At 35.1% G+C, this 24,589-nt stretch overlaps 2 protein-coding genes across 3 annotated transcripts in view; both read right to left on the minus strand.

Moving 5' to 3' along the window:
• Positions 1–396: 396 nt before the first annotated feature.
• On the minus strand, positions 397–9,419 carry Sdhaf4 (succinate dehydrogenase complex assembly factor 4). 2 transcript variants are annotated; one of them, XM_047558727.1, is made up of 3 exons: positions 9,327–9,419; positions 4,386–4,538; positions 397–594 (listed from the first exon to the last, which is right to left on the minus strand). In XM_047558727.1, exons 1-3 carry the CDS (start codon positions 9,388–9,390, stop codon positions 485–487), a joined length of 327 nt encoding a protein of 108 aa, XP_047414683.1. In that variant the 5' UTR covers positions 9,391–9,419; the 3' UTR covers positions 397–484. The 2 variants fall into 2 exon arrangements, with proteins under 2 accessions (XP_047414683.1, XP_047414685.1); XM_047558729.1 differs by having other exon boundaries at positions 9,141–9,398.
• A 5,739-nt stretch (positions 9,420–15,158) lies between these two features.
• Positions 15,159–24,589, minus strand: part of Fam135a (family with sequence similarity 135 member A) — a 126,848-nt gene continuing 117,417 nt past the window's right edge. The window contains 2 exon segments of the mRNA XM_047557828.1: positions 15,159–16,605; positions 19,407–19,520. Of these exon segments, the coding sequence (XP_047413784.1) occupies positions 16,400–16,605; positions 19,407–19,520 (320 nt within the window). The 3' untranslated portion in view covers positions 15,159–16,399.

Below are 24,589 nucleotides of genomic sequence, written 5' to 3' on the forward strand. Positions count from 1 at the left end.
ACCCAGTCCATGACAGCACAATCATTTAAAATATTGTTTTATTTACACATACATTTTATAAGCATCTGATTAATTTAAATTGAAAATGAAGTAAAGATATAGCTGTTTTTCTATACCCCAATAATTTTGTGCCAATGTAAACCTATCTTCCCTTTCCTAATTTATAGCAGCATATTTTCATCTAAAGCCATCATATATATATATATATATATATATATATATATATATATATATATGCACATTACAAAAGTAAAGATGATTTAGGTCTGGGGATGTAAGCTCAGTGGTACAGTGCCTGCCTAGTAAGTGTGAGACCCTGGGTGAGATCCCCAGTTCCACCAAAAAAAAAAAAAAAAAAAAAAAAAAAAAAAAAAAAAAGAAAGAAAGAAAGAAAAGAAATCAGATGGTTTAAAGAAAATAATCTGAAATAAGTAATTCAGATGTACATATTCAGAAAATGATATGGAAGTTAAAGATATGTGACTTAAAAATCAATACAACGTCCTTTTCGTTCCCAATCTCCATATCGGGTAGGTTCTGGGCCCCTAGGTCCACCTTTTTCTTTGGTAACTGGATTAACATCATCTGGAAATTCTGGGAAAACAAAAAGACATAAACAAAGCAGTCAATAGAGATGGGAAAAACAATATGTTCAGTTTTAAAGACAAGGTTGACTAGAATCGACCTACTGACCAGGTTATCTCACAGTCTTTAAATGTGTTTTTTTCCCCCGAGTTTGAGAAAGTTCTTTAGGATGCAATTTTCATATTCAATCAACATTACTACCACTTAGAATTCTTGGAATAGTTTTAGTCCTCAATCCACAAAGTGGCTTTGTATGTACTGCAAGACCCAAACAGAAAGAAAGAGGTACAAAGAATAGAGTGCATATTCACTGGACTCGGAAAATTGTGAAATAACTTTGAAGGAGTTCCCTCCCACCCTTTCTCTGTAGTTCTAGGGAGTGAACTCAGAGTCTTATACATGCTAGGCAATGGCTTTTCCAATGAGCTACATCCCTACTCCCTTTTACGTTTAAGACAGGGTCTTGGTAAGTTGCCCAGGCTGGCCTTGAACTTGTGATCCTTCTTGCCTCAGTCTCCTGAGTACCTGGGATTATAGGTGTGTGCCACCATGCCCAGTTTTTATCTTTTTGCTTTCTTGATGATGTCCTTTGATGCAAAAAATAAAAATAAAAAATAAATTCTTAATTTTGATAAAATTCTTATTTTGCTCCCTGTATTTGTTGTGTCATATTCATGAAATCATTGCCAAACCCAACGTCATAAAGTTCCCCCAGTATTCTTTCCCAAGAGTTTTATAGCTTTAGTTCTTAAGTTTAGGTCTTTGATACATTTTTAGTTAATGTCTTTACATGGAAAAGTGAGGTTCAACTTCATTCATTTGTACATGGATATTCACTTTTCCTAGCATCATTTATTGAAAAGACTGCCTTTCCCCACTGAAGAGATTTTGGCACCCTTGTCAAAAATCAACTGATCACCTACGTGAGAATTTATTTCTGGGTTTGTTACTTTCTTCTTGTGTGAATTTTTTTTCTTTTCTTTCTTCTTGTTAAAAGTATATAAATTTATTATTTTACAGGTTTGGAGATCAGAAACCTGACATAGTCTGAATAGTTAAAATCAAGATATCAGCAGAGCTGTGCTCCATCTGAATGCTGGAGGGAAAACTGTCTTTTTCAGCTTCCAAGGGCTACCCATATTCCTTAGTTCATGGATGCTCCCTCCATCTTTTTCTTTCTTTCTCTTTTTTTGAGGTGCTGGAGACTGAATGCAAAGATTTGCTGAGGTGAGGTAAATGCTCTACCACTAAGTTATATTCCTTTGCTTCCTTTCTCCATCTTCAAAGGCAGCAGTGTAGCATCTTCCAATCGCTGATTACAATGTTTTAGGTGTGGTTTGTCCCCTGCAAAGTACATGTTGAAATTTTTTCCCCTATGTAACACTGCTGAGAGATGGAGGGACATTTAAAAAGTGATTAGGTTGTTAAGAGGATTAAAGTCTGCTCTTGGGAGTATTTAGTTCTCTTGGAATTAGATTCATTACTGTAAGGACAGATTGTTATAAAGTGAGGCTGCCCCTCTTGTTCTTTCTCAGACATGCTTTTCTATTATGAGAAGTAGCAGGATTGAAAGCCAGAAGCCAAAAATATGATATGCTAGACAGAGCAGGAACTTCATTGTAACAATTTTGTGTTTCTAACCCATCAAGTCCAAATTCATGTACAAAGTATCTGAGCCAGATAGCATGAGATCAACATGATCAGCACTCAATCAACATCTGGATTGGGCAGGGGGTGAGTATCTCACTTTGATTGGATGTAGAAACTCCCCTCCCTAAAGTCATCAGCCAATAGCTTTAAAGATCACCACATATATACGTAGATAGTAGCAACTCAGCTGGCAATCCTCTTGCCACCCCTTCCTTGTGGGGGCTCTGCTTCCTCGATTTCAAAAATAAATTGTGTCTCACCCTTGGGTCTCATTCTTTATAGCTGCAAGACAAAGAATCTACACCTCACTGCATCTTGGCATGAGGCCCTTGCCAAAGGCTGATGCCATGCTCTTGAACAATCCAACCTCCTTAGAACTATGAGCCAAAAAAAACTTTCCTTTATAAGTTATCCAGATTCAGGTATTTTGTTACAGCAGCAGAAAACAGACTAAGACAGCGACTACCTTGAATCCTTTTTATGTGAACTTATTATTACACTAGGCCCCATCTGAAGATCCTTAATTGAATCTTATGTGACGTTATAAGGAAATACTTCCCCTTTGATTTTTCTGCTTAGTTGAAACTGAAAATAACTTAATTGTAGATTATAACAACTATTAAAAAATCTCCATTAGCTTGGCTGACTGGTCTGGTTATTAGATTGGGCTTGGTAGAGTGTTATAAACTGAAATATTTCACTGAATTAGCAAATAAGAAAAACTTTCATATTCTAGAAAATGATCTATACAAAGCTATGAATATCTTCTTTCCTAGGATGCCAGAGCATGTATGGGTTAACTTCCATTTCACTTGAAAAGTTAAAAAAGCAGGACAGTATTGCCAAGGACTTGAAGTGGCAAGTTTACATTTATGCTATTTAAAATTGTTTTAAAAATGGAACAAATTAATATGTTCCACAATTCAAAGGTAAAAACAAGCAAGAATGAAAATAAAACAACACTGTAAAAACAGAGCTTTTTGACTAGGTGTGACAGTGCATGCCTGTAACCCCAGTAACTTGGGATGCTGAGACAGGAGGATCACAAGTTCAAGGCCAGCCTCAACAACTTAGCGAGACTCTGTCCCAAAATAAAAAATAAAAATGGCTGTGGGTGTAGCTCAGTGGTAAAGCACCCCTGGGTTGGATCCCTAGTACCAAATAGATAAATGAGTAAATAAATAAACAAACAAACAAATAGAGTTTTATGGCATGAGTCAAATTTTACATATACTAAATACAAACTAGGGGCTGAGGATGTTGCTCAGTGGTAGAATGCCCTGGGTTCAATCCCCCAAAACTAACAAAAAATCAAATTACACCCCCTCCCCAATTCTCTTTCTTCTTATAACTACCCTTCTCTCTCTAGCCACAGTGAGAACCACCACATAAATGTGTGACCCATTTTACTGGCCATTCTGAGTGATTCAGCTGTAGACACCCAATTCAAGCTTGGTCAATGAGCTTTCTTTTCAAGGAATTTGCAATTAGGAGTAAGAAATTCTAATCTCAGTCTTACTGCTCTCTTAAACTGAGTAGTTAACTAGGAGCAGTTACTTTCTGTCCAGTGGACCAAGAAGCTAGTTTAGAGACAAAACGATTTTAAACAGTAATGAGACAAGAGAAGGGAGGAAAATACCATGGTTTTCATATAGTATTTAAAGTTTACAGTCTTTCAAAGGTCCAGTAGCATCACTGCATTTGAATGCCTCACCGTTATCCTGTACCCTGACAATCTACTGCACCTTCTTCAAATTTTAACAGCAAAAAAAATTTCCTAAAATTTCGCTCAAGTAGGTTTGTTTTATATATATATATATATATATATATATATATATATATATATACACACACACATATATATACACATATATCTCAAAGAATATCTCAACTTATATATTTTGTCATGTGAATAATGAAGTATAATACAATAATCAATCAATCAAATAATTGTCAGGGGCTTAGAAACCTTTTTTAAAAAATAGATATACTGATGGTCAATATGGTGATTTTGCTTATTGTTGAAATATGCTTTATTATTGTTAAAAATTATGAGCAATAACATTTCATTTCTTTAATCTAGTCTCTCAATAGCCACACAAAGTTTTTTGACATGTTAAAAATTAAGAGAGAAGCATTACAATACTCACTTTTCAGGGGTTCTTCCTCTAAATGGGAATCTTCTGGTGCATCAAAACGACCTACTGGTAACTTTGGCTTCCTAAGCGGCTGTTTGACAGATTCAGACTTCCCTTCTTGAGAAGAACTCATTTTCCTCAAAGACTGACATGGAAGGGGTGATTCTAGCGGAATAGAGAGTATAGAAAAATAGGAGCTATTCATATATTCTACTTTAAAAAACTGCATAATTTTACATTTTTTTTTTAGTATATACATTCATATTTATCCAATTTCAAAAGGCACAAGAAGACATAGAGTGAAAATCCTGATCTCCAGAAGCTCTAGTTTCTGGACAGTCATTTCCTTACCTTGGAGACAATAGTATTTACTAGTTTTAAAAGAAGGGCTATGAAATAAGTTAATTAATCATTATTATAACTGTAGAAACTTATGTAAAATACTGATTCCTGAAGCAATGTCACCATACCAGGATCAGACCATTAGGAGTAAATTGTAGAGGCTGGGCTTGTGGTTCAGTGGTAGAGCACTTGCTTAGCATGTGTGAAGCACTGGGTTTGATTCTCAGCACCACATAGAAGTCAATAAATTAAAAATAAAAATTCATCCACAACTAAAAATATGTATTTATATTTTTTAAAAAGAGTAATAGTATGAACTTACCTTGACATCTTAAAGGTCATTTATGACAAACCCAAAGCTAACGTCATACTTAATGGAGTTTTACTAAAAGCATTTCCTCTAAAGTCAGGAACAAGATAAGGTTGTCCACTCTCACCACTACTATTCAGTATAGCCTCAAAACAGCCAGCACAATTAGGCAAGAAAGGGAAATCAAAAGATTACAAATAGAAAAAGAAGTCCTCCAACTATCTTTTTGCCACTGACATGATCCTATATCTACAAAACCCAATGAACTTCAACAGAAGACTTCTGGAGCTTATAAATGAGTTCAGCAAAGTAGGAGGATATAAGATCAATACCCATAAATCAACAGCTTTCCTATATTCCAACAGTGATTCAGCTGAGGAAGAAATCAGGAAAATCATGCCATTCACAATAACCTCAAACAAATAAATATACTTGGGAATTAATCTAACCAAGGAGGTAAAAAAATTCTACAATGTAAATTATAGAGCACTAAAGAAATAGACCTTAGAAGATGGAAAGACATCCCATATTCTTGGATAGGCAGAATCAATATTGTCAAAATGGTTACACTACCAAAAATAATATATAGATTCAATGCAATAAACATCAAAATACCAATGACATTCTTCAGAGAATTAGAAAAAATAATTATAATATTCATTTGGAAGAATAAGAGATGCAGAATAATAGCTAAAGGAATACTAAGCAAGAAAAGTGAAGAAAGAGGCATCACAATACCTGATCTGAAATTATACTATCGAGTGGTAGTAACAAAACAGCATGGTAATAGCATCAAAATAGATGTTAACCAATGGAATAGAAGACACAGAGACAAATCCACATACTACAGTCATCTGATATTTGATGAAGGTGCCAAAAATATATTTTGGAGAAAAAACAGCCCTTTAAACAAATGGTCCAGGGAAAATTGAACAGCTTATGGAGAAAAATGAAACTAGACCTCTATCTCTTACTCTGCACAAAACTCAAATCAAAACGCACCAAAATCTTAGGAATTAGACCAGAAACTTTACAACTGATAGAAGAAAACATAACGTTAACACTCCATCATATAGGTGCTGGCACCAACTTTCTTAATAAAACTCCCAAAGTGTAAGAAATAAAACCAAGAATCAATTAGTGGGATGCCATCAAATAAAGAGCTTCTGCACAACAAAGGAAATGATTAAGAGTATGAAGAGGACTGGGAGAAAATCTTGGCCAGTTCTCCTCTAATAGGGGATCAATATCCAGGCTATACAAAAAAAACTAAAAAAAAAATTAACACCAAGAAACAAATAACCCTATCAATAAATGGGCAAAAGACTAAACAAACTTCTCAAAAGTATAAACACAAATGGTCAACAAATATATAAAAAAAGTTCAACATCTTTAGCAATAAGGGAAATGCAAATCAAAATGACATTAAGATTTCTTCTTGCTCCAGTCAGAATGGTAATGATCAATAATACAAACAATAATATATGCTGGTGAGGCAATGGGGGGAAAGGTATACTTATATACTGCTGATGGGACTGCCGACTAGTACAATCAATCACTCTGGAAAGCAGTATGCAGATTCCTTAAACAACTAGAGATGGAACCACCATATGACCCAGACATTCCATTCCTTGGAATTTTCCCAAAAGATCTAAAATTAACATACTTACAGCAATACAGACACCTCAATGTTTATAGTAGCACAATTCATAATAGCCAAATTATGGAATCAACTCAGGTGCCCATCATAGATGAATGAATTAAGCAACTGTGGTACATTTATACAATGGAGTTATAAGAATGAATGAAATTATAGCATTTGCTGGTAAATGGATGGAAATGGAGAATATCATGCTAAGTGAAATAAGTCAAACTCAGAAATTCAAAGGTCAAATGTCTTCTCTCATATGAGGGAAAAAAAGTAAAATAAAGAAAAGGGGGAGGGATGGATAGGATAACATAAAGGGAAGATCAGTAATGCAGAAGAAGGAGATGGAGAGGCAAAGTAGAGAAGGGTAAGGGGAGGCAATGCAGAAGGAATTCTTAAAACATCATGTTATATGCATATATAAGTATACCACAGGGAACTTCACCTTTATGCATAGGTAGAAAGAACCAATCAAATATAAATAAACAGGAGAGAGAAAACAAGTCTGGTAGAGTAAAGGAAGGAGAATAGGAGAAGGGAGGGAGGACAGAAGGAGAAAGGTTAAAGGGAGAACCATGAACTGAAATTGAAATTGCATGTACTGAGTTTGTCAGGATGAACCCAACTACTATGTATAACTATAAGGCTCTAATTAAAAAAAAAAAAAAAAAATATATATATATATATAGTATACTTAAAGGCAAAAAAAGTAGTATGAATTTTTCAAGGAGAATATTTAGTATTTAAATCACTAGAAGTCACAAGGGACTGCATTTAGTATTCTTACACTTAAATACATATCAGGGGCCTCCTTCCCTGTTAACTAAAAATTTTTAAATGTATTGGGTAACTGTGATGGGTAAATGAGGTTACTTTCTCTTTAGGTTTCAATGGGAAAGTTAAACTTTCAGCCCTATTGATTTATCCAACCCCTTTTTAAGATAATGTTCTAAAAGGGAAAAATCACTCTGAAAAAATGATCCAGGTGGGAGGTTTTCAATTTCTTAAAAGAATAGCTCTAGAAAGAGATGGATTTGGATACCAGTTCCAGTTATAGGACTGAGGCAGGCAGAACAATAATGCCCAAAGATCATCAGAATCCCAAATCCAGAACCTTTAAATAGGTTATATGGAAAAGGAAAATTCTGGTGGCAAATAAAATTAAGGTTGCTAATCAGATGACCTTACACTAGGAAGATTATACTGGTTTATTATCTGGGCGGATCCATGTAATTACAAGCGTCCTTAAGAACAGAAGAAAGAACTGGAAGACAGAAACAGAGATAACACACTTGGCCTGATGTTGATGGCTTTGAAGATACAGAAGGGGGTGAGTCAGGAAATGTGGCAGTCTCTAGAAAGCGGAAAAGGGAGGTAAGTGGATTTCTCCTGAAAGTCTACAGAAAGAACATGGCTCTAACTTAACTTTGATTTCAGCAACAGGAAACTAATATAACCACTTACTAATTGTCTGACCCTAGTTAAGTTATACTTTCTGTTTCTTCCATTATGAATATTATCTAGCCCATCACTATATAGCCTTACCTGTTGTTTAAATACACACACTGAGACAAAATAAATCAGAAGATTTAAAATGTGCACACAAACCACCTAGGAGATCTTTTAAAAATTGGATTCTGAGTAGTTCAGGAAGAGGCCTGATTCCTTTCCATCCCTCCTGCATTATTGGGGATTGAATCCAGGGGTGCTGTACCACTAAGCTATACCCCAGCCTTTTTAAAATGTTCAATCTTGAGAAATTTTCAATTTTCACTAAGTTATTCAGGCTGGCCTCAAACTTGCAATCCTCCTGCCTCAGACTCCTGAGGACTGGGATTATAGGTGAGTGGGACTGCACCCAGCAAAATTCTGCATTTTTAATGAGCTCCCAAGTGATACACATGTATAGTATGTTCAAATGAATGAGTAACTACAATCTCTCATATCAATATGGAACAGTATTGGCTGGAAAAAAACAAACTATGAAATCATTTTCATAAAAAGATAAACACAACTAGATCACAAAGCAGCACACAGGAAGCTCCTTGGCAATGGAAACAGTCTACTTCCTAAATTGGAGAATGGTCTTAAAGATGTTGCTTTTGTTTCATAAATTATAAATCTGCTATATATTTGTGGTATCAAATACTTTGTAATTAAATTTTAAAACAGTGAAAAAAGAGACGATAAAATAAACACAAAATTGAGACTTTCTATGATATAAAACATGTGGACAATGATTACAGAAAAGTAAAACAAAATGCACAGATATCAGGCCGTATTACTGTGTAGGCGGTCTGTTTCCAACCTACATACATCATTTCTCTGGGATGTCATAAATTAAAATTACTTTTAGCATGCTCTGAGGTTTGCTCACTAATATATTGAGAAAGAGTAGGGGCGGGAAGGCCCTGGCGATCTACCAGCTCTAATCTCACCCGAGACACTGGACAGTGCAGGGACCCACCCAGTGCCATCGGACTGCCAGCTCTAGTCTCACCCGAGACACTGGGCAGTGCAGGGAGGGGGTGGCCGAGTGGAAAAGAGAAGCTCGGCAGTCCCTCGAGCACGTGGAGACACAGCTTCCTCTGCAGGAATGCCTAAGTCTTTGCGATCCCGCCCCGCGACCGTGGCCCTGGGGCCAGCGCATTACTTGCTGCTTTCCATATAGTGGCCGTGGTGAAGCCAAGCAAGCGCACGAGCCCTGAAGCGGTCATGGCGCCTAGTCCCGCAGTGTTTGCGCAGCCGTAACCGGGGGAGGCGGGGCGGGGAGGAAAACGACCCACCGAAGGGGCGGGGCTTACATGGGGTGGGGCTTTCGCAGCCTCCGCCGGAAACCCAGCTGATCTCTCAGCCTCTGGCCACTAGGGGAACCCGCGTCGCCTGGCCTTCTCACCAAGAATGACACCAAACTACCCAGAACTACGTCTTGATTGAAATCCCAAATCAAACTGTTTTGGGTGCCTGTTATTCAACCTTCTAACTCCCCTTCCTACAACCTTTCCAGCCTCTAGTAAGACTATTACACATTCCGGTAGACTTTATTTATTCAACACGTTTTAGTGTTGAATACTACAATGAGGTGATTATAGTTCACAATATTGCATATTTGTGAACAACTAGACTAGAGGAATTCGAAGATTCCAAACACCAAGTAAGGGGATGGAAACGTTTATTACTCTGATTTGATTATTAGTATATATTGTACACTTGTTTTGAAATATCACACCATAGCGCACAGATATAATCATTACATGTTATTAAAATAAATTTTTAAAGTTTGAGATGAAATTGTTAACTATCCTGACATTATGTACCCTGTATACATGAACTGAACTATCACACTGGAGAACACACTGGAGAATTTGTACAATTAAAATAATAATAAAATAAAGACACACTGAATTTGCCAACATCATTAAATGTTTTTGAAAATAAATTTTTAAGGAGTTCAAACTATTCATTTATGTGAAGTTACCATTTAAACTCTATTTCATGGCTGGGATTTCAGTTTTTTATTATTAAATTATGAGATTAAAATTTTTATATGTGGAAAAAAAATCAAACCCTTTTATCATTAAAAAAATAAATATAGACAGGCACGGTCGCGCATGCCTGTAATGTCAGCCACGCAGGAGGATGAGGCAGGAGGATTGCAAGTTCCAGAACAGCCTCAGCAACTTAGCAAGGCCCCAAACAATTTAGCAAGACCCTGTCTCATAAAAAAAAATAAAAAGGGCTTAGGATGTGGCTCAAGAATTCCAGATGATCTGAAAGGTGACATTTTTGAGTGAGGTGCAGAGCAAGAGAAGGCTCTGCATATGGTCCAGCCTACAGAGCAAGGTCTGCTGACAGCAACTGAAATAGTGTTCAGAGCATTCTGTGGCAGATAAGATACTTTATGCCACCTGTAAGACTGTGGGAAGTCTTTACAGAATCACACACAGTAGAAGCCTCTAGAATTCTGGAATTTTATCTTTTTTTCTAAAAAATATTCCTAGCTTGCTCTTGGGGTTTGATTGTGTCTGACCATGTGACATCAAATGGTTGCACAATCTGATGATTCTTAAGAACTGAGTCATCTGGTCCTTCTAGATAATGAGCACTTTCACTAAGAGGAAGTGGTATATATAGAACTCAAGCAATTTGTATTTAGGAGGTATCTCACACTTCTGAAATAACATTTTTGATGCTCAGTTTATATTTAGTGCTTAATGATGAGTTCCTTATAACCAGTTGACTTATGAATGGTTTTGCTCATAAATGAACCTACCTGTCAATGAGCTGCGTTTAGCATTTAAAGCCCATTTAAGAGGTTCTCAAGGGACAGCAGAGGAGGAAAAATGTCCTAGAGATCAAAATCTTGTATACTTCTTTTTTGGTACTGGGTTTTGACCCCAGGGTGCTTAACCACTTAGCCACATTCCCAGTCCTTTTTTTTTTTATTTTGAGACTGGGTCTTACTAAGTTGCTTAGGGTTTTGCTAAGTTGCTGAGGCTAGCCTCAAACCTGACATCCTTCTGTTTCAGCTTCCCAAGTTGCTGGGATTACAGGCATGTGCCATCATGCCTAGCCATTGTACATTTTTATCTGGAAGGAGATATGGCTTGAGATAAAGATCTACATCATTTCAAACCGGGCAGTGACCAGTTTAGTCAAATGGTCAAGAACTGGGTGTATAAATGTTTTTCACATAGTTCTTTGGGATTAGACTCCTCAAAGTGTCTCCAAAGCATGAGAACATTTGAGTACCACTGAATGCTCAAAAAAAGGCACCCATTGCAGACAGGCATTTAATTAGAAGAAATGATTGTTTTATTCATTGATTTCTAATAAAAATTACACAAAAATTCAGAGCCTCTGACTCTAGGTCTTACATGAGGTTGCAGGCAAGTTGTTGGCTGGGGTCCTAGCCTTATATGAAAGTATGACTAGAGGAGGATTATCTTCCAAGCTCATTCATGTGATTATCAGCATGGGCATTAGGACTGGAGACTTCTCTGAGTTCCTTGATACATGGGCTTCTCCAAATGTCATCTCCCAACATGGCAGCTGATTTTCCAATGAATGAATGGACTGAAGAATAAGAAAAATCCCTCAAGATAGAAGTGACAGTCTTCTTGTAGAGACATTCCACTTTTGCTGTATTTTCTCATTTACAAAGGGAGGTGATTACAAAAGAGCTGCCTACCACTCTATGGACATCCATTATCTTCCTTTCTCCCCCCCACAGCTGTTTGCTCAGTGGACCACTAACAAGGCCATGGTGGCTAATGTAGAGATGTATATTTTTATCAGTCTTTCCCATGCCAGAACTGGTTAGCACCATTACTTACCAAGTGAAGTGGACAACTTGATCTCTGATCAAGTAAAAGGTAGATAGCTTGGGTGACAGGTCTGATTACAATGGAATCTTTCTATCATGAATAAGGTAGTCATTTTTTTAAAGGAATAGAAAATAAAGCTGGGTTTGGACTGCTTTCCCTAACTTACCTACCTTTTATACATGCCATTCCATCTGTGAAATTACAAAATGCCTTATATTTCATATTTATTCAACACCCCATACAACATTGTCTTTAACCAATAAACAAATTTTCCTGTTTAAGATGTAAAGCAAGGATGATGCCTGAAGTACTTACCACTCCTAACAAATATTCCATCATCCAGAAACTAGTCTCATAGAATGATGGACAGCCCTATTGAAAGTTTAGTTTTGTAACTATATGAGAATACTAACTTTGGAATAAATCATATGCTCCAAATAAGTTTAGTTCTTTGTGATATCTCGTCTATCGATAGAACGAGTCCAAAGAGAAAGAGGGATCAACACCTCACTGTTATATCTGAATTACTGACCTTATCTTTTGCTTTCTCATTGTGGGGAGAGGAGATAATTTGCTATGAACCGAGTATCCCAGTATATTACTGCCAAATGTGCCGAACTGCAAGGCTTATTTGTCTCCTAATACTGAGTAATTTCTCTAACTAGTCATGTAAGTAGGCCAAGGCAATCATAGCATTACTACCACTTAATTGCCACTCTCCCTGAGAATGAGCAACTGGTTTGCTTGCTACTTTCTCAAAATCTGCTTGGTCCTTGGTCCTATATTCTTCTCCTGTAATGCAATCTGCTATGTGTACAGGTGAACCTGGCTCTCTATGAACTGTGGCTCTAGGAACTGATGCAAATATGCTGATGTCTTACTGTTACTTTGCTCTAATAAAGTTGTCTTTTACCCAATAGCCTCCTGTTAGCATCCAAGAAACTACAGCAGGCTAACCTATTAGCTTGCAAGCATGATAAAATGTCAGAGCTTTGCTCATCATCTATTTCCATGCTTCCAGGTTCTGTTGGTGTAGCAATTTTTGTACCTAAAGGTAGGCTCCCATGGGGGATACAAAAACTTTTTCTCTAAGTTGGAAGTTGGCATTGCCACCTAGCTACTTTTAGCTTATTCCTGTAGGTAAAGAGGACAGAGAATGTGGTTTTGGTGCTAGCTCTAGTGACTGGCTCTGATGACCACAGGGGAAAAGGAGTAGGGACGAGTATGACTAGAATTCAGGGGATCTCCTAGAATACCTTCTCATAATATCGTATCTTGAAGCATCTGGTTGAATTGCAAAATTTAAGACTATTATAACTACATGTAGGCAGACCACCCATATCACAGATCCTTGGGTCATTCACTACATAAAGAAATCTGATCAACTGAAGTGCTGGTTGAACACAAAAGGATAGGGAATAAGTGGCAGTGGTGAGAAGTCATAACCACCTAGACTCATAACCAGAGAGAGAATTGTTTACCATAGGTGTTTCTCATCAGAGAAGTTTGGGACATAAAACATGCTACTACTCATATACTACCCTGAAAATTCTGATTCATTCGGTCTATAATGGAGTTCCACAAATTCTATTTTTACAAATGTCTTGGGTGAGTTTCACCAGAAAAACTTATAAAGCCCTTCTCTATCTGTTTTCTTTCTCAGTGGCTTATGCATGATTATGTAATTAATTTCCTTTTTTCCCCATTTTATATTGTTACTGTGTATGAAGCTGGTGTTTAAGTCACAATTCTGTCTGTGAGTTGTAAACTATTAAGATCATTAAAGAATCAGAGAACCAGAAGGGATACCACTAGGATCCTGGACGTGAGGGACAGCAGTATTATTTCAGGAGAAGCATTTTAAATGTGTAAATGTGGGGAGAATAATGCATAGATGACAAAAAGATGAACTATCATAGACGTTTGGTATGCTTTTATATTTGGTGCTCTTACCAAACCCAATTTTTGTGTGTGTGTGTTTGATGAGTCCTGCTGGAAGTGGTCCCATTTTCTACTTTGGAAGTTGAAAAGATCAGATACACTTGCTGTCTTTGATGCTTGAGAGCCATTGGCACAAAACTTCACACTTGATCAGCAGGACAGTCCCACTAGGCCTTGAAAATGGAATGTGTGATTCAAATTAGGTATTTGAAATCCAGTTTTCAGGGGCATTGCTGCCAAAAGTACAAATACTATCCCAGCTTTCCTTAAAGTTAGAACTTGCTATGATTTTGGTTATCTAGCTTCCTTTGGCTTCTTTCTGTTTTCCAAACCTGGTTCTCTAGACTTTCCATCAATTCTGTGAGTTACTTGCTATTCTTCCAATAAATTCTCTTTTTCCTGCTGAAGTTAATCATAATTGTTTTTTGTTGTTTGCAACTGAGAAGCCTCATTGGTATACTTTGATGAAAATCATTTTCTAAGCCCATGTCAGATAATCATTTTTCCTTCTTTCAGAACCTCACCTCATGTCCTACAATCTGAATTTGGAGGCCAGTATGACTTTTCCTGATAAATGAGAAACTAAAGGTTGTTTTTAAACCATAATCACTGATATTTTTAAAACTGTATTGAATAACCACAACCAATCAACCAACAATGATCCTAAGAGTAATTTACCCCTAAATACTATTTGTATGATTGTGAAGGAGTTCTTTTATATGCATGGATAATATTTAAACTTAAAATATGCCTGATGTTTCCAACTGAGGGCCAAGGTATATGAAGATGATAATTATGTGGCAAAAATATGTGGTAGGAAATGGATATATTTATATTTTCCAGTTATAATGCCCTTGGTATATTTTTGCTTAGTCAATTTATGAAAATTTTGAGTAATTTAAAAAAAGTAAATTATTATTAAAAGCAATTAAAATTCTACTTGGTATATATGAAATGTTGGTCAACAGAATAAATTTAGTATATCTAATTATAAACAAAGATATGCACAGCCACATATTGCTTCATGATGTAGATACATTCTGAGAAATGTGTCATTAGGCGATTTTGTTGTATGAATATCAGAGTACTTACTATAGGTGATATAGCCTACTACCACCTCAGCTATTATGGTGTATGTCATTGTTGACTGAAATGTTACGCACTTCATGATTATAGCTCTAATTCTAAGAATAACCAAAGAATTACAAGTGTTTGAGCTCTTCCTCCAGATAGTCATTTATTTAATAACACTAGAGGCAATAACACGATGCTAAAATAAACATGCATCAATTATACAATACTTACAAAAACCTTCTGTCCATTATAATTGGTGAATGCAAACAGACCATCCATCCACCCTTAGTGCATTATTATTTTCACAAGTAAAACAGGAAAGGAAAATAGTGAATTTAATGCTATTCAGCACCTTTAGTAAAGTCAAAAGACTCAACATCTCCATATATCAAAAAAACATTTGCATTTGATCACCAAACATGTAAAGTTAATTTTTCCCATTTTAACACGAAGTATTTTATTTACATTACTTTTTAGATCAATAACTTTTAATAATATTTAAAAATTATCTAAATTCATAAAAGTATTTAATAAATTTCAACATTTAATTACTATGTACATATGAGGAAGTCCATGAAAAAAGATAAAGAAATGTAATCAGAAAGTTCAAGCAACATTACCAAATTTAGCAAAATTCCAACCAAATCAAGGCAGAGGGCATTCAAACATTCAAATATCTTTATATGCTGCTAACATGAACATGAAAAGTTCCAGTAATAAAAGTCAATATGAGAAATAATGTTAAAATTACCAGTAGAAAATATGTTTTAATAGGCATGACATATGTTTAATAGCAATAGTAATGACTTTATAGAAAACTTTTATAATATTGTCATGTATGAACTACCTGGTTTGACCATATGATAAAGGTATAGTATATTTTAGGACTGAAGAAGTTGATTTTGAAAAATATATTTTAGCAGCCATAATTTTATTTCCAGTTTAGACACAGTAAAATGTTAAAAGCAAAATTTATAGTTAACTAAATAATACCCCAAAACTAGAAAATTTAAAATCCTATACTATTCTAGCAACAATGAACTCTAATATGATGTAGTCTGATGTAAGGACTGTGAAAAGCCAATAATAAACAATCAGACATACACATGGGCTTAAAATCTCACTGAAATATTCAGGTAGCAAAATATATGAAAAAGTAATAGAAAAGTAAAAAGATAAAATTAAAAAATATTGCACAGCCACATTATCTAGAAAGTAAAGTTGATGTTTAAAAAGCTCTACACATGGATGATATAAATTATCTTCCATATAAAAAGGTATAAATATTTCTTAGAACTTATCAGCATCTATATTTAACTATAATACATTATCTGAATCACTGTTGAATGAGGTAACTGTAAAGTCTCTAACAATGTTTTTTATCCTACTGAAAATATTTGAGGGCAGCAACGAGAAAGAATTTCTCTAAAAATATTTCTGAATCAAGAACAGCTATATGTGCAGCTCTCCCAATTAGTGAATCAGCTGTATTGGGTAATGCATTGATAACATTATATCGAACCAAATTACAGTCTTTGCTTTGTAGAACTGGGCGAAGCAAGTTGTGGATCATTTCTGAATAGATCTGTCCTATCGAACAAAGAGAAAAAAGGAAAATGTCACATGAGTAATTAAAAAAGAATTCTATGACAACTTTTATAGCAGAATAATGTCTTTTAAAAGGTTTTATTTTCTTTAGCCATCATTTTTGAGACTATTTTATAGAAAATACAAGTAATCCCATTATTTATCCAGTCACATAAAAATAACAAATTTATTATATATTGTTTGCCAATTTGATATTTTTAACTCAAAGAAATGAACATAAAAAAGCAAATGGTTTTCTTCAACATTAAGTCACCTATAACTCATTAAACCATTATGAAAATAAGCTAGCCATGGTAAAATGTTTTCATAAGGCAAATTAAAAAAACTTTAGTTTACAGCAAGTATTTAAAAAATGTTTCTATGGCAGTTAACATTTCTAAATTATTTCGAGAAAGAACAGAAATTTCCTACAGTTAGGACAAAGGAGTTGTGCTTCAGCTGTGCTCCAGCTGGGTGTGGTATGCACAAATGCAATCCCAGCAGCACAGGAGGCTAGGTCAGCAGAACTGTAAGTTTGAGGTCAGCCTCAGCAACTTAGTGAGGCACTGATAATTCAGCAAACCCTGCCTGTCTCAAAATGGGCTGGTACGCACACCTGGGTTCAATCTTTGGTACCAAAGAGGAGGGAAAAAAAAAAAAAAAAAAAAGAAGAATAAAAGTTGTGCATTGTGCTCCTCTCTCATTCTTTTTGGCTAATTCTTAAAATGGATTTACTAAGGTCATGTTAAGCAAAACAAATAAAGATCAGATACACAAACACATAAATGTGCAAATTGCCTAAGGGGTAAATCATTGTTTATTATGCTTATGTACTACACATCACTAATAGGTGAATACTAACATTTCCTTAGAAGTTCTAAATTTTAGAGTAGTAGATATTACATTTCAGAAAAAAGGTAGGATATAGTCCTGAGGAATGACAAGGAAGAATATACAGAAGTATAGTCACAAAAAGAGGGGAGAGGTGTTTAAGAGAAAGATTAATATCATACAAATTCATAAAAAACTTTACTTTCACTTCTCTTAGTTTTTACTGAGTCAAGTTGGAATCATGGTTCCATGCCATTTTTAAAGCATTTACATAGGAAGAATTCCAAACATGACTTCAACTGGTTCTTCCCCAATGCAACAGAATCTCACTGTTAAAACAAAGGGCATTTATCCAGTTTCATCTACCCATCTAAACATTAAATCTCTTCTGAATTTTTCCTTAGGTGGACCTACCTTTTGCTAAAAAAGGAAGCTTAAAAAAAAAAAAAGATTATCCTATGTCACAAGTGTACAATAAATGTTTGTTAAATGAATGGAGTACCTAGTATGGGCCAGGAACCTTGCTGGGTACTGCCTCATCACAAATGCACAATAAGAGTTCCTGCCTACAGGAGTTGTTAACTGTCACAATGTGGAAATAGCAAAGGATCAAGAGTTTGCAGTCAGCCTCATTCTATAAAGGAAACCTGAGAATACTGGGAGGTAGCTGAGACCTGGTAAGTAGGGAGATAGGTTGTTGCTTTAAACTAACAGGGACATTAAATAAGTCACTTGGTATCTCTATGCCTCACAGTTATAAAACAAGCAAACAGGATCCAGTCTTCTTTTAGTTCCAAATTGCTATGATTTAAATTTATTCTGTTATCTGCAAACAACCAAAGAATATACACATACACACACATACAACACTATCAGTAAAAATGAGATACAGAAAACAATGCAGCTTAACCATTACCACAATCATTAATCCTAATAATGAAAAGGAAATCAAAGTATGGTTTTTTTTTTTTTTTTTTTTTTTTTAAGGATGACGACTGTTTATTGAGTGAAAAGGTGCACCCTTTACTTAGCCACATTGAAAATCATCCTGGGAGGTCTTATTTTTCTTTTTTTCTTTTTCAGTTCTGGATAAAAACTCTTAACATTTTATTTATTTTTTAATTCATTTTTATTGTAAACAAATGGGATACATCTTGTTTCTCTGTTTGTACATGAAGTAGAGGCATACCATTTGTGTAATCATACATTTACCTAGGGTAATAGTTTTTGCTTCATTCTGTTATTATTTTTTTTCTTCCCCCCTACCACTCCCACCATTCTTATCCTTCTATACATTCTTATCCTTCCTCCATTCTTGCCCCCCTCCCACCCCCCATTATGTGTCATCATCCGCTTATTAGCGAGATCATTCATCCTTTGGTTTTTTGAGATTGGCTTATCTCACTTAGCATGATATTCTCCATTTCATCCATTTGCCTGCAAATGCCATAATTTTATTACTTTTTATGGCTGAGTAATATTCCATTGTGTGTGTGTGTGTGTGTGTGTGTGTATATATACACACATATATCACAGTTTCTTTATCCATTAATCAATTGAAGGATATCTAGGTTGGTTCCACAATCTGGCTATTGTGATTTGAGTGGCTATGAACCTTGTTGTGACTGTATCTCTGTAGTATGCTGATTTTAAGTCCTTTGGTTATAGGCCAAGGAGTGGGATAGCTGGGTCAAATGGTGGTTCCAAAAGTATGGATTATTTTTGAGATAGCAAAATGGAGAAGCATTTATAAATTACTTGAAAAACCTGTATCACTGGTAAAGATGGTTCACATGTGAGGAGAGAAGGAAATGAAGAAAAATGGAGGAAGAATACCTATTAAGAGCAGCAGATGGAAAATGAAGCAAAAGGAAAGAGGAGGGTAAGAAAAAGTGATTATCTGAAAAATGTGGGGGGAAAAGTTCATTCATAGATACAAATTCTTGAGAAATACTTTAAATTAACTTTATTACCTGACTGTTTGTCCTTTAAAGCTGTTTTACACATTTCAATTCGGGCAGAATGATAAGGAACATAGCGATCTTGTAAGGATCCCACCAACACAACATTTTTGAAATAATGAAGTCCTAGGAGTAAAAAACAAATAATTACAATGCAATAATTAACCAGATTTAAAAGAACTTTTCAGTACCACATTAAATAGCCAAAATTAAATTTATTTTCTCAATAGTACTAAGTTTATCATTTTTTAAATACCTTATAGGTCTTTTCTTCAAATTTCTGTATTTTATCTACAGAAAGCAAGCTTCATTGTTTACAGTCTTTGTGTGAGAGGAGAAAAATGTGTTTGTACTGAAAGCAAGAACTGTAATGAGGTGATAGGGCAGAAATTAAGACACGGGGACTAAAGTTCTACAGGAAGTATATTATGACATTCTGATCTTCCAGGAGGTATTCTTTAATATTTAGGGTCATTTCCAAAGAAACAAAATTACCTTCTTCCATAAAAACAAATTAAACACCCTACTTAAGATCATTTCTATTAAGATCATCACTATATTTCAATCCCCAGCACCGCAAAAAAAAAAAAAAAAAGATCATCACTATTTACGACATGTCTATTATTATTCATATTTTTTATTTTATTTTATTTTTTTGGGGGTGCTGGGGATCGAACCCAGGGCCTTGTGCTTACAAGGCAAGCACTCTACCGACTGAGCTATCTCCCCAGCCCCATTGTATTTTGTTATTTACTGTATCAGGAGAGCATATGCTTTCGTTTCAACAATAGGTTTCATGATTCATCCACAGACTTCCATCAGATCCCTCTTATTTTTCTTTCTTTCTTTTTTTTTTTTTGAATAAACTAGGTGAATTCAGAGCTTAGGACTTTGGGTTACTTTGCTGGTCAATTCATTAGATGCTAAAACCATATTCTTGACCTCTTTAGTACCAGGAATATTCTCATTTTGCTATTTAGCTTGGACTGGTAAATAAAATTTTATGTGACTATTAAATAAGATACAAATCAATAATGGCAATACATTAGAATTGGGTTGTGTAGTGTATGGAACTTTATTCTGGAATGTTCCAGAGTAAAACTTTGGTACTTTATGCCCAGTGAAATTTAGATTCTTAGAGACAGGCCAATTGTGGGAACTACTGTGGATTCTGAATCTAGGGGTCTTTCTCTATTCTTAACACCAAATTCTATTTGTAAATATTGCTTGTCATCTTGACTTTATTTTTATGTCTATCATAATCATTCTAGTAAAATACATATCAATCAGCTTTAATTTCTAATTCCTCTGCATCTAACAGTAGTTATCAATTTTGCTTGCTTCATCTGTATGATGTCTTTTTCTTTCCACTTTCACAGTCAGGTTGAAAAAGAGAGTTCTTGAACTTCCTTATGCTGACAAAAAAACTACCCACTTGTTTGCATGACCAAGAAAGCTGAGGGACCAAGAAAGCTGAGGGATATTTTTCTGACTACAATAGCCTAGCTAACTCTACATAAGCATATCACTTGGGTTTTTGTTTTGTTTTGTTTTTGATTTTGTACCAAGGATCGAACCCAGGGCTGCTTAAACACTAAAACACACATCCCTGGCCCTTTTTATTTTGAGACAGGGTCTCAGGGCCTCCCCAAGTCACTGAGGCTGGCTTTTTTTTTTTTTTTTTTGGTTGGTACTGGGGAGTGAACCCAGGGGGGATCAACAACGGGTCACATCCCCAGTACTTTTTTGTATTTTATTTAGAGATAGGGTCTCACTAGGTTGCTTAGGGCCTTGCTAAGTTGCTGACACTGGTTTTGAACTTACGATCCTTCTGTCTCCAGTTCCCGAGCAGCTGGGATTACCAGTGTGAGCCACCATGCCCAACCTGAGGTTGGCTTTAAACTTGCAATCCTTCTGAACCTCTGAGATTACAGGCATATGCCAACGGACCCCGGACCCTGGCTTTTGTTTCTATAAATTGTAATCATTTCTGTAGGTATAGCAGAGAATCTAGCTGCTTCTTCCCAGTTTAATCAAATTGCATAAAATTCATTTTTTCTTTTAAAATGCTTTGCTTAATTTTTTTTTTTTTTTGCAACTGACAATCATGTATCACTTCTGTTACAGTGGCACTTCTGTTTCAGTACAAGTGACCATTGCTCATGTAAACAAATTTGCAGAATTCAGTCAATACATACATGCATGATTTTCTTAATTAAGATATTCTGCTTTCAGATGATAGTCACTAAGCTATCTTAAAAACAAAAAGAGACATCATTGCAAAAAGTCAGAGTGTGGCATAAACAGAAAGAGAATGGCATACACCAGGCTTCATGAGAATGACAAGCCTCAGGACCCAGACCCAAGAGAACCATATTCTTAGCATCTCTGTATCTTACATCTTTTGTCAGATTAATTTGGAAAATATTCCATGACACCAGAAAACTGGTTTCTCAGAAGGTTCATGGTAAAGACATCTATTCAACTTTCTTTAACCAAAATTTGTTTGATCATTGCTTTGAGAAATGTTATTTTAGGCAAACCACTTGAATAATATTGAATTAAATTTAATTGGATTGATGGAGTTCAATATTATGGATAAGGATCTTTTTTTATGTGAATATTTTCTTATTTTGTTTTTTGTTTATTTTAAAAAATTTTTGATTTATTGGACACAAATGGGGTACAACTATCGTCTCTCTGGTTATACATGAAGTAGAGTCACACCATTTGCGTAATCATACATGTACATAGGGTAATGATGTTTGTCTCATTCTATTATTTTTCCTTCCTACCACCCCCTTCCCCACTCCTTCATTTTCCCTTATACAATTCAACCTTCCTTCATTCTTGCCTCCCTCCCACCACTGTTATGTATCATCATCCACTTATAAGAGAAATAATTTAGTCTCTGGTTTTTTGGGATTGGCTTATTTCACTTAGCATGATATTCTCCAACTCCATCCATTGATCTGCAAACGCCATAATTTCATTCTTCTTATGGCTGAATAATATTCCACTGTTTTATATATACCACAGTTTCTTTATCCATTCATCTACCGAAGGGCAGCTAAGTTGGTTCCACAATCTAGCTATTGTGAATTGAGTTGCTATAAACATTGACATAGCTGTGTTACTGTAGTATGCTGATTTTAAGTCCTTTTGGGTATAGGCCAAGGAGTGGGATAGCTGGGTCAAATGGTAGTTCCATTCCAAATTTTCTAAGGAATCTCCATATTGCTTTCCAGAGTGGCTGTACCAATCTGCAACCCCACTAAACTATATCTCACCCTGCACAAAACTCAACTCAAAATGGAAACAAAAGCAGGAGTCAATAATTGGGATAGATTCAAACTAAAAAGCTTTTTCTCAGCAAAGGAAATTATCAGCAGTGTGAAGAGAGAGCCTACCAAGTGGGAGAAAATCTTTGCCACACACACTTCAGATACAGCACTAATCTCCAGAATCTATAAAGAACTCAAAAAGCTTTACACCAAGAATATAAATAACCCAATTAATAAATGGGCTAAGGAAATGAGCAGACACTTCACAGATTTATAAGCAATCAACGGCTATATGAAAAAGTGTTCAACATCGCTAGTAGTAAGAGAAATGCAAACCAAAACCACCCTAAGATTTCATCTCGGGCCAATTAGGATGTCTATTATCAATGGTTTCAGTTTCTTGTCTGGCAGTTGGGTAAAGTAGAGCAGAAACTCTAGTGAACCATGACAGTTGCAGAGTTACAAAACTGGTAGGAATTATGGAAGTATTTTGAGTTGAAGCCCAGCTAATAAAGATAGTAAAGATATTCTAGGTTCCTCTTCTCTACCTCTACACCTTGATTCCTGGTCAACAGCCTGTGGATTAGTACTTCACTTAGCCCCTGAAGTAGCCAGCGCTTTGTTGAAAAGTCACCTTTAACTTGGAAGATTGTGACAAGATTTCCCTCACTATAGAATGAGATAATTTTTTTTATTGTAAACAAATGGGATACATGTTGTTTCTCTATTTGTACATGGAGTCAAGGCATAACATTTGTGTAATTATAAATTTACATAGGGTAATGTTGTTAACTTGAAAACTTTCTAAGTATTTTAGTTACTTTAAAAAATTTTGAGAGATTAAAGTAAATATTCAGTATTTCCCTGGACTATATAATAACACAATTATGTATGAACACCTTAATGGCAACCCTTTTATCTTCATTTTTAGTCTCCTGATACCTTTGGCCACTTATCTAGTAAGATTTAAAGCAATTTTCCCAAAACAATGTTAGTGGTTGTGGATTCTTTCGTGCATTTTCAAAAACAAAATGTTTTTTTTTAATAAATTAAAAAAATGATACCTATTATCAAACAACTCTAATAGTTTTGGGAAAAAAATTATCTTATGCCATAGTAGCACAGTAAAAGAATTCCTTAATTACTACACTTTGTCAGAATTCAACAGCTAGTAAGGCGATTCTGAGTAGAAGCCTTTAGGAAGATCTTAAAATAAGGATATTTTTGCTTTTGAAATTTTAACAATGAATATATTCTTATTTAGCTATTTTTGAGCCTTAATTAGGCAATGTTTAGAGTGTCCATGACCTTTCTCTTTGTTCTAGTAAGATGAATCTTGCCTATTTCAACACTGTTGCCACCAAATCTATATATTTTATTTTCCTCATCATGCTAGACCCTTTATTTTCTTCTTTCCCTTGATATTCAATGCGAGATGCTAGTATGCCAGTTATATTGTGCAAATCATATTTTATCATCAATTTGTAGAATGTCATTGGTTTTTTTGGTCAAATACTGCTGTAAAATTTAATTAATGCTTATAATTACACTGCCTTAATCAGAAAAGATAATTTCCTTTTTTAAGAGTACCTTTTCTGTAACCCTGTACCAGATCTATTGTGTTCACAAAACAAAAATGGTAAGATCATGTAATATTTGATTTTTATAAAAGAGTATTTCAATTGTTTAGAAATCATATATTTTTAGGTTTTTAAATTGCTTTCTTCATTTAAAAATAATGAATATATTTCAATAAAGAAAAGGTATTAACTACTGATCTGCTGCAGAGGAAAAGACTGCTTCAAAAGGAAGACTCACAGGGGAGATTTTCTTTAAAGAAAAAAGAGAAGAAGATAAAAAGCCTATTTATTTAGACAGGGAATTTTAAGTTTTCCAGGAGCATAGAAATTA

This window comes from Sciurus carolinensis, chromosome 7 (assembly GCF_902686445.1).
Source record: "Sciurus carolinensis chromosome 7, mSciCar1.2, whole genome shotgun sequence".
In the NCBI taxonomy this organism is placed as follows: domain Eukaryota; kingdom Metazoa; phylum Chordata; class Mammalia; order Rodentia; family Sciuridae; genus Sciurus; species Sciurus carolinensis.